The sequence below is a fragment of the Pan paniscus genome, chromosome 1 (assembly GCF_029289425.2).
Source record: "Pan paniscus chromosome 1, NHGRI_mPanPan1-v2.0_pri, whole genome shotgun sequence".
Classification (NCBI taxonomy): Eukaryota; Metazoa; Chordata; class Mammalia; order Primates; family Hominidae; genus Pan; species Pan paniscus.
This window is the reverse complement of record NC_073249.2, coordinates 88,904,628-88,917,170: the sequence shown is the minus strand read 5'-3', so window position 1 is coordinate 88,917,170 and position 12,543 is coordinate 88,904,628. Positions and strand designations below refer to the sequence as shown.

Below are 12,543 nucleotides of genomic sequence, written 5' to 3'. Positions count from 1 at the left end.
CTCAGCCCTGTAATCCCAGCACTTTGGGAGGCTAGGCGGGCAAATCACGAGGTCAGGAGATCAAGACCATCCTGGCTAACACAGTGAAACCCTGTCTCTACCAAAAATACAAAAAAATTAGCCAGGCATGGTCGTGGGTGCCTGTAGTCCCAGCTACTTGGGAGGCTGAGGCAGGGGAATGGCATGAACCTGGGAGGCGGAGGTTGCAGTGAGCCAAGATCTTGCCACTGTACTCCAGCCTGAGCGACAGAGCAAGACTCCATCTCAAAAAAAAAAAAAAAAAAAAAAAAAGTTCTTTATTGCCTTCAGCTGTCAGGGCTTCATGACTTCCATTCTATAGAATTTAAACAAAATCCTCTGTTTCTCAATGGTAGCACAGCTGGCATTTGAGATCAGACCATTCTTTGTCATGGAGCAGGGATGTCCTGTGCAGTGTAAGGTGTTTCACAGCATCTCCAGCCTCTATTCACTAGATGTCAGTAGCGCTCCTGCCAGGCCTTCCACCACCACTGGTTACGGTGTCTCCAGACATTGCCAAATGTTCCCTAGATGTAGGGTTGCCAGGTAAAATATTGCATGGGACAAACATACTAAAAATATTATCGATTGTTTATCTGAAATGCAAATTTAAGTTGGCCTTCCATATCTTTATTTGCTAAATCTGGCAACCCTATCTGAGAGGTGAAAAACCCTATCTGAGAGGTAAAATCACCACTACACCTCCTACCTCCCATCCCATTTGAGAACCAATGCTCTAGTCCATAGGGAGCAATGGAGAAAAAGTGTGGTAATGGGTTTGGGAAATGTTATGATTAGATTTGCATTTGGAGCAAAGCACTTTTTGTTTGTTTGTTTTGTGTTGTGTTGTTTTGTTTGAGACGCAGTCTCACTCTGTTGCCCAGGCTGGAGTGCAGTGGCACGATCTCAGCTCACTGCAACCTCCGCCTCCCGGGTTCAAGTGATTCTCCTACCTCAGCCCCCCGAGTAGCTGGGATGACAGGCACCCACCACCACACCCGGCTAATTTTTGTAGTTTTAGTACAGACGGGGTTTCACCATGTTGGCCAGGATGTTCTTGATCTCTTGACCTGGTGATCCACCTGCCTCGACCTCCCAAAGTGCTGGGATTACAGGCATGAGCCACCACGCCCAACCTGGAGCAAAAAAACTATAAGACGTCCAAGCCCTCTTCACCAGCCAGGACTGCTGTAGTCAACATCCTGTTTGAGACCTGATTGGAATGCCTGGCTTTTTTTTTTTTTGAGATGTAGTCTCGCTCTGTCACCCAGGCTGGAGTGCAGTGGTGCAATCTTGGCTCACTGCAACCCCCACCTCCTGGGTTCAAGCGATTCTCCTGCCTCAGCCTCCTGAGTACCTGGGACTACAGGTGCACACCACCACACCTGGCTAATTTTTGTATTTGTAGTAGAGATGGAGTTTCACCATATTGGCTAGTCTGGTCTCAAACTCCTGACCTCGTGATTCGCCTGCCTCGGCCTCCCAAAGTGCTGGGATTACAGGTGTGAGCCACCACACCTGGCCATCTCTCCTTTTTAGTAAGCAACTGGAGTTGGGATTCCAGATGTGGCCAGGCACATGCACCTCTGGAGAGACTACCCTGTCTGCTAAAGCTGGAAGAATAAAAGAAATGGGTGATTGTGCTATCTCCTGTTTCTCTTCTTTAATATGTTTATATTGAAGGCTTTATTTAATTAGCTAATAAAGGTGCATTAGGAAGAATTAACATGAAATATTTTCTCTTGTCCTTAAATCCAGTTCAGGGATCTCCTAAAAACAGGAACATACTTGTGTTCTGGGACAGATGAGACTTGAAATTCCAAACCCAGAATGTCTTTGTCTTTATTTTTCTTTTCTTTTTTTTTTTTTTTTGGATAGAGTTTTGCTCTGTCACCCAGGGTGGAGTGCAATGGTGAGATCTTGGCTCACTGCAACCTCTGCCTCCCTGGCTCAAGCCAACCTTCCACCTCAGCCTCCTGAGGAGCTGGGACTACAGGCATGCATTACTTCCTAGCTAATTTTTGTACTTCTTGTAAAGATGAAGTTTTGCCATGTTGCCCAAGCTGGTCTCAAACTCCTGACCTCAGGCAATCCACCTGCCTCGGCCTCCCAAAGTGCTGGGATTACAGGCATGAGCCACCAACCCTGGCCCAGAATGTCTTTTTATTTTTCAATTTTTTTATATATCTTTTTGCTAATCTTCTCTGTATTGTTCCAATTTTAGTATATGTGTTGCTGAAGTGAACATTTATTTTTATTCAATGGGTTCTTCCTAGCCACTGTGCAAGCCCAGAATATCTGAGGTGGAATTCACCAGAACCATAGGTATTCTTTTAAAATATCCCTCAACACATCAGCCAATTTATAAAAAGAATTCAAAGAAACATAGAGTTGCAAATTGATGTAATTTAGTCTCCTCTCCTCCTTGTTAGAATTCCAGTTTTTCCGTCTCCAAATAGCAGGGGTTGGAAGATGGGTTCTCGCCCTGACACCGCAGAGCTCTGTCTCATCTATAGAACAAGAGTACAGCCGCCTCCGTTATCTCCCGACTGCAGCTGCTCTTAACATGAGTTCCATATCCATCCCAGTCAAAGGCGGAGAAGTCCCCACACTGACGGGGTTTGCCCTGTGGGAAGAACCCTCCTCCACCGATGCAGTGCTGGGAAACAGAAAGAAGAAACACTGTGAGGGATTTGATTTGCTGCTGACACCAGTGAGCGCAAGGCTGGTCTCGAACTCCAGACCTCAAGTTATCCGCCTGCCTCGGCCTCCCAAAGTGCTAGGATTACAGGTGTGAGCTACCGCACCTGGCCCTATGCATGTATTTTAAAGTAGTAATGCATGCAGGAACATACACAAACACGCACTAATGGACAGTCTGAGGAGCACAGAGCCAGTAGAGAAACTTGTCAAGGAAAAGGGCATAAAGACATATACTCTAGTCCACCCCCACTGCCCACGTGGTCGTCATCCTCCGAATTCTAATCTGCGAGTCCCTCCATGAGAGAATAGCTGCCTCATCTTAGCTGGAAAATGAAAAAGCTGAAAGCTGGGGCAGGGAAGATGGAACCGTGAGTTCAGACTGTCAGTTGGGGAGGGAAGGGGGCCCTAAGTGAATGCCCTTGTTCTTGATGGCTCTGACGCTCTCTTCCTCCAACCCCTAGGCACAGGATGTCCCTCAAATACAATCTTCCACCACTACAACTGTGGTGCTGTCTCCTACAAGACTGGAAAAACAATAAAAATATAAAGCTTCTAAAAGTTAAGATTAATATTCGAGAATATTTTCACGACCTCAGTGTAAGGAGGTACATCTTAAAGAAAACATAAAAAGTACTAACCATAAATGAAAAGTTTGATAAACTGAATTCCATTAAAATAAATTATACTCAGCCGGGCACGGTGACTCATGCCTGTAATCCCAGCACTTTGGGATGCCAAAGTGGGCAGATTGCCTGAGGTCAGGAGTTTGAGAACATGGAGAAACCCATCTCTACTAAACCCATCTCTACTAAAAATACAAAAAAATTAGCCGGGTGTGGCAGTGCATTCCTGTAATCCCAGCTACTCAGGAGGCTGAGGCAGGAGAAACACTTGAACCCAGGAGGCAGAGGTTGCAGTGAGCAGAGATCCTGCCATTGCACTCTAGCCCAGGCAACAAGAGTGAAACTCCATCTCAAAAAAAAAATAAATAAATACATAAGATTTAAAAGACAAATAAATTATACTCAACTTCTGGCATCTACTACTCCAAACTTTGTACCACTTAATTTTTATTAAAAATATGGACTCTTCAGGCTGGGCGTGGTGGCTCACGCCAGTAATCCCAGCACTTTGGGAGGCCGAGACGGGCGGATCACGAGGTCAGGAGATCAAGACCATCCTGGCTAACATAGTGAAACCCCGTCTCTACTAAAAAACAAAAAAAATTAGTGGGGCGTGGTGGTGGGCCCCTGTAGTCCCAGCTACTCGGGAGGCTGAGGCAGGAGAATGGCGTGAACCCGGGAGGTGGAGCTTGCAGTAAGCTGAGATCGCGCCACTGCACTCCAGCCTGGGTGACAGAGCGAGACTCTGTCTCAAAGAAAAAAAAGAAAGAAAGAAAGAAAAGGACTCTTCAAAGAAAAAAAAAGAAATAAAAAATAAATTATATTCATAAGACATCATCAGGAGAGTAATGAGAGTAAACAGAATGAGAGTAAGCGAGTAACCACAGAGACACACATTGATACACCCCACACAGGTACACACATGTGCATACCCATGCACACACATGGTGAAGGGGGCCAGCCCCTCCACATCTGTGGGTATTTCTCGTCAGGTGGGATGAGAGACTGAGAAAAGAAATAAGACACAGAGACAAAGTATAGAGAAAGAACAGTGGGACCAGGGGACCAGCACTCAGTATACGGAGGACCTGCTCCGGTGCCAGCCTCTGAGTTCCCTCAGTATTTATTGATCATTATTTTTACTATCTTAGTGAGGGGAGTGTAGCAGGGCAACAGGTAGGGAGAAGGTCAGCAGGGAAACATGTGAGCAAAGGAATCTGTATCATGAATAAGTTCAAGGAAAGGTACTGTCTATCTAGCACATGCACATAGGCTAGATTTATGTTTCTCTTTACCCAAACATCTCAGTGTAGCAAAGAGTATCAGGGCAGTATTGCTGCCAGCATATCTCGCCTCCAGCCACAGGGCGGTTTTCTCCTATCTCAGAATAGAATGAATGGGAGTGGTCAGCTTTACACCCAGACATTCCAGTCCCAGGGATGAGCAGGAGACAGAAGCCTTCCTCTTCCCTCAACTGCAAAGAGGCCTTCCTCTTTCACTACTCCTCCTCAGCACAGACCCTTTACGGGTGTCAGGCTGGGGGATGGTAAGGTCTTTCCTTTCCCATGAGGCCGTATCTCAGGCTGTCTCAGTGGGGGAAAACCTTGGACAATACCCAGGCTTTCTTGGGCAGAGGTCCCTGCGGCTTTCCGCAGTGCATTGTGTCCCTGGTTTATCAAGAATGGAGAATGGCGATGACTTTTACCAAGCATACTGCCTGCAAACATATTGTTAACAAGGCACATCCTGCACAGCCCTAAATCCATTAAACTTTGATTCATTACAGCACATGTTTCTGTGAGCACAGATTTGGAGCTAAAGTTACAGGTTAACAGCATCTCAAAGCAGAAACAATTTTTCTTAGTACAGATTAAAATGGAGTTTCTTATGTCTTCCTTTTCTACATAGACACAGTAACAATCTGATCTCTCTTTCTTTTCCCCACACATGGGCCATTGATCTCCCCAAAAACTCACATGCTCAGTGTTACAGCCAGTAACTCTTATCCCAGCACAAAGGGCGTTGGCTGCTCTCTCGTTATTAAACACCCGGAACTGAACGAATCCTGCAACAAATTCCCCTGAAAAAGAAGAGGTGAAGAAACAGCCAAGTAGTCAAAGGAGGAACTAGAAGCAGCGTCCCATTGGCCAGTCCAGGGATTCCCTAAGCCAAAAGCTGAGGCTACAGCCAAACACCCCAGGCTGTAGGGGTGCAGCCCAGTACCTTTATGGCCAGTGGCTGGTGCACGTCAGTCCTAAACTTGTCCCCAAGGAAACCTCTGTTCATCTGGGGCAAGAGGACAAAGGCTGGGGCTCACAAAAGGACCCTGGTCTGCTTACAGCTTACAGGAGAAACTAGACTCTACAAAAAGATTACCAAAAAGATCTGAGAAGGCCCAGCAGGAATAAGCAATGATCAGATGTGGCTGCCTGTTGCTGTTTACACACTTCTCATCCAATTACCATGGGTTAGTTTCCCTGACCATCACCTGCTTTCATCAAAATATCAAAGGCAAACAGTGATGTCTTTGATTTTTTTATCCACAACTTAACTTCTGTGTTATTATACTGAAAACTGTCTTTTGTAAGATAATTAAAGTTATCCTTCATAACAAAAGTAAATCTCTCTCACCACTCTGCTAGTGGTTCTTTCCTGTGAACCTCAGTGTGCACTTTTTTTTTTTTTTTTGACAGGGTTTCGCTCTTGTTGCCCAGGCTGGAGTGCAGTGGTGTGAACTCAGCTCACCGCAACCTCCGCCTCCCAGGTTCAAGCGATTCTCCTGCCTCAGCCTCCCGAGGAGCTGGGATTACAGGCATGCGCCATCATGCCCAGCTAATGTTTTGTATGCACCTTTTCTTAACTATTATTGAAGGGGTGGCCTGCCCCTCCACACCTGTGGGTGTTCCTCGTTGGGTGGAACGAGAGACTGAGAAAAGAAAGAGACACAGCGACAAAGTATAGAGAAAGAAAAGTGGGCCCAGGGGACTGGTGCTCAGCATAAGGAGGACCAGTACCAGCACCAGTCTTTGAGTTCCCTCAGTATTTATTGATCATTATCTCTACCATCTCAGAGAGGGGGATGTGGCAGGACAATAGGGTAATAGTGGGGAGAGGGTCAGCAGGAAAACATGTGAACAAATGTCTGTGTCATAAACAAGGTTAAGAAAAGGTGCTGTGCTTTTGACGTGCACATACATAAACATCTCGGTGCATTAAAAAGCAGTATTGCCGCCAGCATGTCTCACCTCCAGCCCTAAGGTGGTTTTCTCCTATCTCAGTAAATAGAACATACAATCGGGTTTTACACCGAAACATTCCATTGCCCAGGGACGAGCAGGAGACAGATGCCTTCCTCTTATCTCAACTGCAAAGAGGCCTTCCTCTTTCACTAATCCTCCTCAGCACAGACCCTTTAGGGTGTCGGGCTGGGGGACAGTCAGGTCTTTCCCTTCCCACGAGGCCATATCTCAGGCTATCACATGGGGAGAAACCTTGGACAATACCTGGCTTTCCTAGACAGAGGTCCCTGCGGCCTTCCGCAGTGTATTGTGTCCCTGGGTACTTGAGATTAGAGAGCGGTGATGACCTTTAACAAGCATGCTGCCTTCAAGCACTTGTTTAACAAAGCACATCCTGCACAGCCCTAAATCCATTAAACCGTGAGTCAACACAGCACATGTCTCTGTGAGCACAGGGTTGGGGGTAGGGTTACAGATTAACAGCATATCAAGGCAGAAGAATTTTTCTTTGCACAGACCAAAATGGAGTCTCTTATGTCTACTTCTTTCTACATAGACTCAGTAACAGTCTGATCTCTTTTTCTTTTCCCCACAATTATAAGAGTATACTAGGTGGTGATGAAGAAACCTGGGATTACGTCCTGTGAAATGGGGATAACAGCAATTCTAACTTCATAGTTTTCTCATGGTAATTAAATGACACAAAATCATGTTAAGTTCCAAGACAAGAGTCTGGTGCATTTTAAGTGCTCAGTAAATACTAGCAATTATTAATTGTTGTTATTTGCCACCATTCTCCAAGAGTACAAGAAAATATTTATGACTGGACTTAGGGAGCAAACACTCACGTTGACCATACGGTGAGTAATAAGATGCAGTCTTCTTAGCATCACCAAAGTCATAGACCACAGGTATGGCTGGGCCATTGTCATTCCAACATTTCCCTGATCTGTATTTCACTGGGTATTTCTGCAGAGACCCAGAAGAAAGGTTTTGTGAGGACAGTAGAGATGCTGCCACAGTGTGGGGGGAGGAGAGGTTTCAAATTAACTGCCATTAACCAAAACCAATCATAATAATAGTGACTGCTTTTCCCCATAGCTGTGTCTCCCCAACAGCCCCAAACCCCTTGTCCCTGTCTCTTTCTCCCTGTGCTTTCCTGTCCCACAGGCCTCTTCCTTGCCTAGCTTAGAGTTTCTGAGAGGCCAGACATGAGTTCACAGTGAATCAAAGGAAGGAGAAACAGCCAACCACTCAGTAGTGATGTGGAACCACAGGACAGATCTGCCCCCTACCCTAGACACTTGGCTCTCTGTTCACCAAAGGAAGTGCCCCCCAGCCAGCAGCCCTGTGTACCTGGTAGATGCCAAACAGATTATGTCCCAGTCTCTGGAGGAAGCCAGTGTTGGTGCGGTACCTCAGCAGGGCGCTGTTTCTCCAATGCTGCATGGGGGACTTGTTGGGCACATGCCAGATGCCCAGGTCCTTGGCCTGGATGTCGTAGTAGCCAGGGTTCTGGAAAGCAGCAGACACTGAGCCTGACTGGGCCAGGAGGTACCAGGAGGCAGAAGGTCCACATGTGCAGCCTCAGCTGGGCTGAGAGCTCTGGGATCAGTAGGCAGATGGCCAGCCACGCTCAGACACCCCACTCCCAGCTGATGATCCCACCACCACCCAGGGCCCTAACAGCCTTGTTGAGAGGAAGTTGTGATTCAAGTCCTGTATTTCTCTCTTCTTCTCCAGCCCTTCCCCACATCCCCACCTTCCAGCCCTCCCTCCTGCAGGCTGTTGGCCAGCCACACTCCACTCCTCACCCTCACCCTAGTGGGTGGGAAGTGGCACCAACCTTGTAGTCATCACTCGTGGCCGCCTCTGCAGATCCAAAGGTGTTGTAGTTGGCCCAGTTGCCATCCCCCTCTGGGTAGTCTGCTTTGTTGCCCTGCTGACTGGACCAGCGATCGCCCACCGTGCACTTCCCATGCATGTCATTCTCGTGCACGCTGGCCACCAGGGTCCAGCCGCCACCCCCAGAGGTCATGTCACAGAAGGTCTGGTAGACAACACCATTCTTGGTGCGGAGAAAATACAGGCCATCTGTAGAGAGAACCAGCCCAGAGCCTCCCTGTCTGAGAGCTCAGGGTTCATCTCAGCCCCATGAATAGAAAAGCCCTAGGAAGTCAAAAGTACACTCAGAAGACTCCAACACATACTTGCTGGAAGATGATGCTCCACGCATCTTGTGTTCTGCTCACCTATGAGCAGAGGCACTGACTGCCTTGGCTTCACACTATCTTTTCAAAGAGTTTGTAGAGCAAATAGCCTTAGAAGAGAAAGAGATGGTATCTCCCTCTCGACAGTGCCACCCTGTGGCCAGGAGAGGCCAGAAATCAGCACACGCCACATCTGATTCTACAGCAGGATGGGGCCTCTGTGCAGCTCAGAGCAAAGGTTGTGCCCATTTCATAAGATTCAGCTTCCCTAAGCTCAGAGTTCCCCTCCTGTTCACAAGCTTGCAGGAGACTGGCTCCACGGTGGCATCCTGGTGACCTTGCACATTTGTGCATAGGCCACATAGGGACAGCTGACCTAAGTCTTGGCAGAAAGCCTGTGGTCTTCCCGAAACATGGAAAGATGGGAACCTTGTGAGGAGCTGCAACAAGGTCACTTCTCACCCCCCTTCCCATCTTTCGTGGAGGCTGTCATGAGACAGCTGTCATATGACTGTGTCATCATCTCCTGGGTTCTGAAGAGGTATGAGGCTTTTTGCCTCACTCACCCCCACCCCGTAGGGTACACAGGCTATGAAACAGCTATGGCAGCATGGACTGGCTCCTCAGCCACTGCCCATGTTGTGTTGTCACTCGCCCTCCTTTCTGTGCTGTCTTGTGGGGCAAGGGATGGGAAAAGCTGACACTTTTGCCGATCTTGAACTTGCTAGCTATGTGAGTAATAAACTCTCTGGCTCTAAAAAGGGCTTGTTGTTTCCTTGCCAGCCACATTTGTCAGCCGGCTTGACAAACCCACTACTTGGGCAGATGTCACCTGGCCCAGTACAAGAAAATGCTGATGCTCTGGCTACTGCTATTTCTGTGATTAATAAAGCTCTTTGTCTCTGGCTCAGGAGTTTCAGGTTTTCTGCCAGCATCTATAAACCTGGGGCAAGTAGGGGCAAATCTTAGACTCATCACAGTTCTTGCCACCACCATAAGCGTCACCAGGAACACTGCATTCTCTCTGTGTTCAGAAGACTTTGTGACTGGAATGGGACACAAAAGCCTCAAAATTCCCACTAGAAACCTCCTTGAGTAGGAGCTGGGGGCAGAACAGGCTCCATATGGATATGTCCCTCCTGATTTCCATGACTGGGCTCTGTTGAGCTAAAAACTGGCTTCAAAGAGAGAATGCTGAGTTGGTTCATTACTCACCACCTGCACTATGGCAGCGTTCCTTGATTTCTTTGCAGCTTCTAGGCAGGGAAGAAAAGGAGAAGGCACAGGTTTCGAATTCCCTCGAGAGCATCTCAAGAGAAGAGGCTGCTGCTAGAAAATGTGAGAATGAGTCTCATTAGAAGTCTGACCACTGAGGCCATCTTTCCTGGCCAATCTCTGCCCCTGTATCAACTCATCACTCTGCTCTGAAGTCCCAGGAGGTCAGGGATTCCCTATGCTAAGACGGTCTGATCCAACAGCTGGTATAGGTTAAACACCTGGAATCTTCCACTCGACTAATTTTAATTAAATACCTACTGTGTGAACTACCTAGACACCGGACAAAGACAATTTGACACATTTCTTCAAGAGACTACATTCTACAAGGAAGGAGCACATGGAAAGGGACCCAACTGAGATGGGAGGGCAAACCCACTAACGGGGGTGAGGCCTGGGAACTGCTGGGGAAGGGACCAGCCGTAACTCAGAGCAGGCTGATTTTGATGGGAGAATGGGAGCTGGCTACAGGACAGGAAGGAAAGGGGAGAGTACACCCCAGGAGAGAAGAAAGCACATGAGATGGCCTGAAGCAATAACAGAGCCCAGCCCAGCCCAGCCTGCCAAAAACTACAGGTCAGTCGCTTATTGCGGCTGGAACATATGTTGTAATACAAAGAGGTCTGGAAACCAAAGCTGAAAAATTAACAGAGGCCAGTGGATGAAGGGTCATGTATATTAGTCTAAAAGCCTAGAAATCATTCCAAAAGCCTGGCAGAGTGGGAAAAAGTGTAAAATTACAGGACTCAGGCCAGGCACAGTGGCTCATGCCGGTAATCCCAGCACTTTGGGAGGCTGAGGAGGGTGGATCACAAGATCAGGAGTTCAAGAACAGCCTGGCCAATATGGTGAAACCCCATCTCTACTAAAAATACAAAAATTAGCTGGGGTGTGGTGGTGCACACCTGTAATCCCGGCTACTGGGGAGGCTGAGGCAGGAGAAGCTCTTCAACCCAGGAGACGGAGGTTGCAGTGAGCCGACATCACGCCACCGCACTCCAACCTGGGCAACAGAGCAAGACTCCGTCTAAAAAAAAAAAATTACAGGACTCAAGGTAAAACCCAGACAAACCCTGATGACAGTGCCTCCTTGAGCAGACACTTAACATCTCTGATCCTTTTTCTTCATCTTTAAGATGTCATTAATAACTTCTTTATACGCATGGAGATCAAATGAGATGACATATGTAAATGTGCTTTTTTTAACTGATGGATTGAAATAAACAATAAACCCAGTATCAATGAAAAAATATCACTATTGTGCCTACTGGAAGAATAGAATTGTGAGGATTCTATTCTCACCATATCCTCCTCTGCGACTAGAGGAGGGTGTACCCTGGACACAGCACTGATCACCCAGCTGCCTCTGGAGATCCCAAGGCCAAGGCCACAAGAGCAGCTGAGCAGGGACACAGTTCTTACTCTCTCACCCCATGAACCCCTCACAGCCACAGAAGCAGAGAATCAAGCCCTAGGAAATACCTGAGCTAACACCCTGACTGCTTCAGACCAGACCCCAGGAGAGGCCAGAAATCAGCACCCAGTCCACACCTCAAGTTGGCTGCCTAGCCTGGGTTCCGTGCCTCTCCAGGACTTCCCCTTTGAGCCTTGACTTCAGAGCCCTGCCCAGCTCTACTCCCTCCAGGCCCTGCACAGCAGAGGGGAGCCCAGGAAACTGCAGCTCCTACTCTCAGAAGCCATTTACCTGCACTGCACCCACTGGTGGCCACAGAGAAGAATAACAGGAAGCAGAGTCTGGTCATTGTCCTCTAAGGAAAAACAAGATGCACAAGGTCACTGGCTGGCCCTTCTTTGTCATCCTCTCGTTCTTACTTCCTGACCTTTCTGAGTCGGGAATCCTCAAATGGAAAGTGATGGGCTCATGAGCATTCTAGAACCTCCTGGAATATCCCCCACGGCTGTCCAACACTACAAATACCCAAGGGTCCATGGGCTCATTTCCCTGAAACTCTAAATCTCTAAAACTGAGACCTGAGCTGGCATCATTGCTCCCACACACATGGATCAAAAACACTTTTCTCACCAGCATAGACAGCATCCTTACAGATGCCAGGAGCTGATAGTTCCCTTCCAGTGGACACTCGGAGCTCCCCTGTAGAGGATCCTGATGAAGGGTGAAGTGCTGGTCCCTTTATGTGGAGAGCTGTGGAGAGCCAAACCACCTGAGCCCTACCCAGCCCAGCCCTGAGCAGCCTAGGCTGCTAGCCCCTCCCTCTGAAGCCCTTCCCTCTGAGGGTACCTGAGCCTGGGACCGTGGAAATGAGAAAGGATGTGCGACTGGCTGGAGGAGCAGGGAGCTGTGTTCCTGGCCACACAGGTGACTGTCGCCATCTGAGGAGGGGCATCCTGCTTTGCCAAGGCAGGCCATACAATATAGCAGTATCTAATCAGATTCGTGGATAGGTCACAATCCTCCCCTGCGTTTTCCCTCTCCTACCTCCCCCAGATGCCCTG

General features: G+C 48.0%; 1 protein-coding gene across 1 annotated transcript; it reads right to left on the bottom strand.

The window, feature by feature from the left end:
* Nucleotides 1-984: 984 nt before the first annotated feature.
* ITLN2 (intelectin 2) lies at nt 985-12,229 on the bottom strand. Its single transcript, XM_003811861.5, has 8 exons — nt 12,113-12,229; nt 11,774-11,837; nt 10,009-10,122; nt 8,430-8,677; nt 7,940-8,098; nt 7,432-7,552; nt 5,321-5,424; nt 985-2,677 (listed from the first exon to the last, which is right to left on the bottom strand). Exons 1-8 carry the CDS (start codon nt 12,125-12,127, stop codon nt 2,525-2,527), a joined length of 978 nt encoding a protein of 325 aa, XP_003811909.1. The 5' UTR covers nt 12,128-12,229; the 3' UTR covers nt 985-2,524.
* Nucleotides 12,230-12,543: the final 314 nt, after the last annotated feature.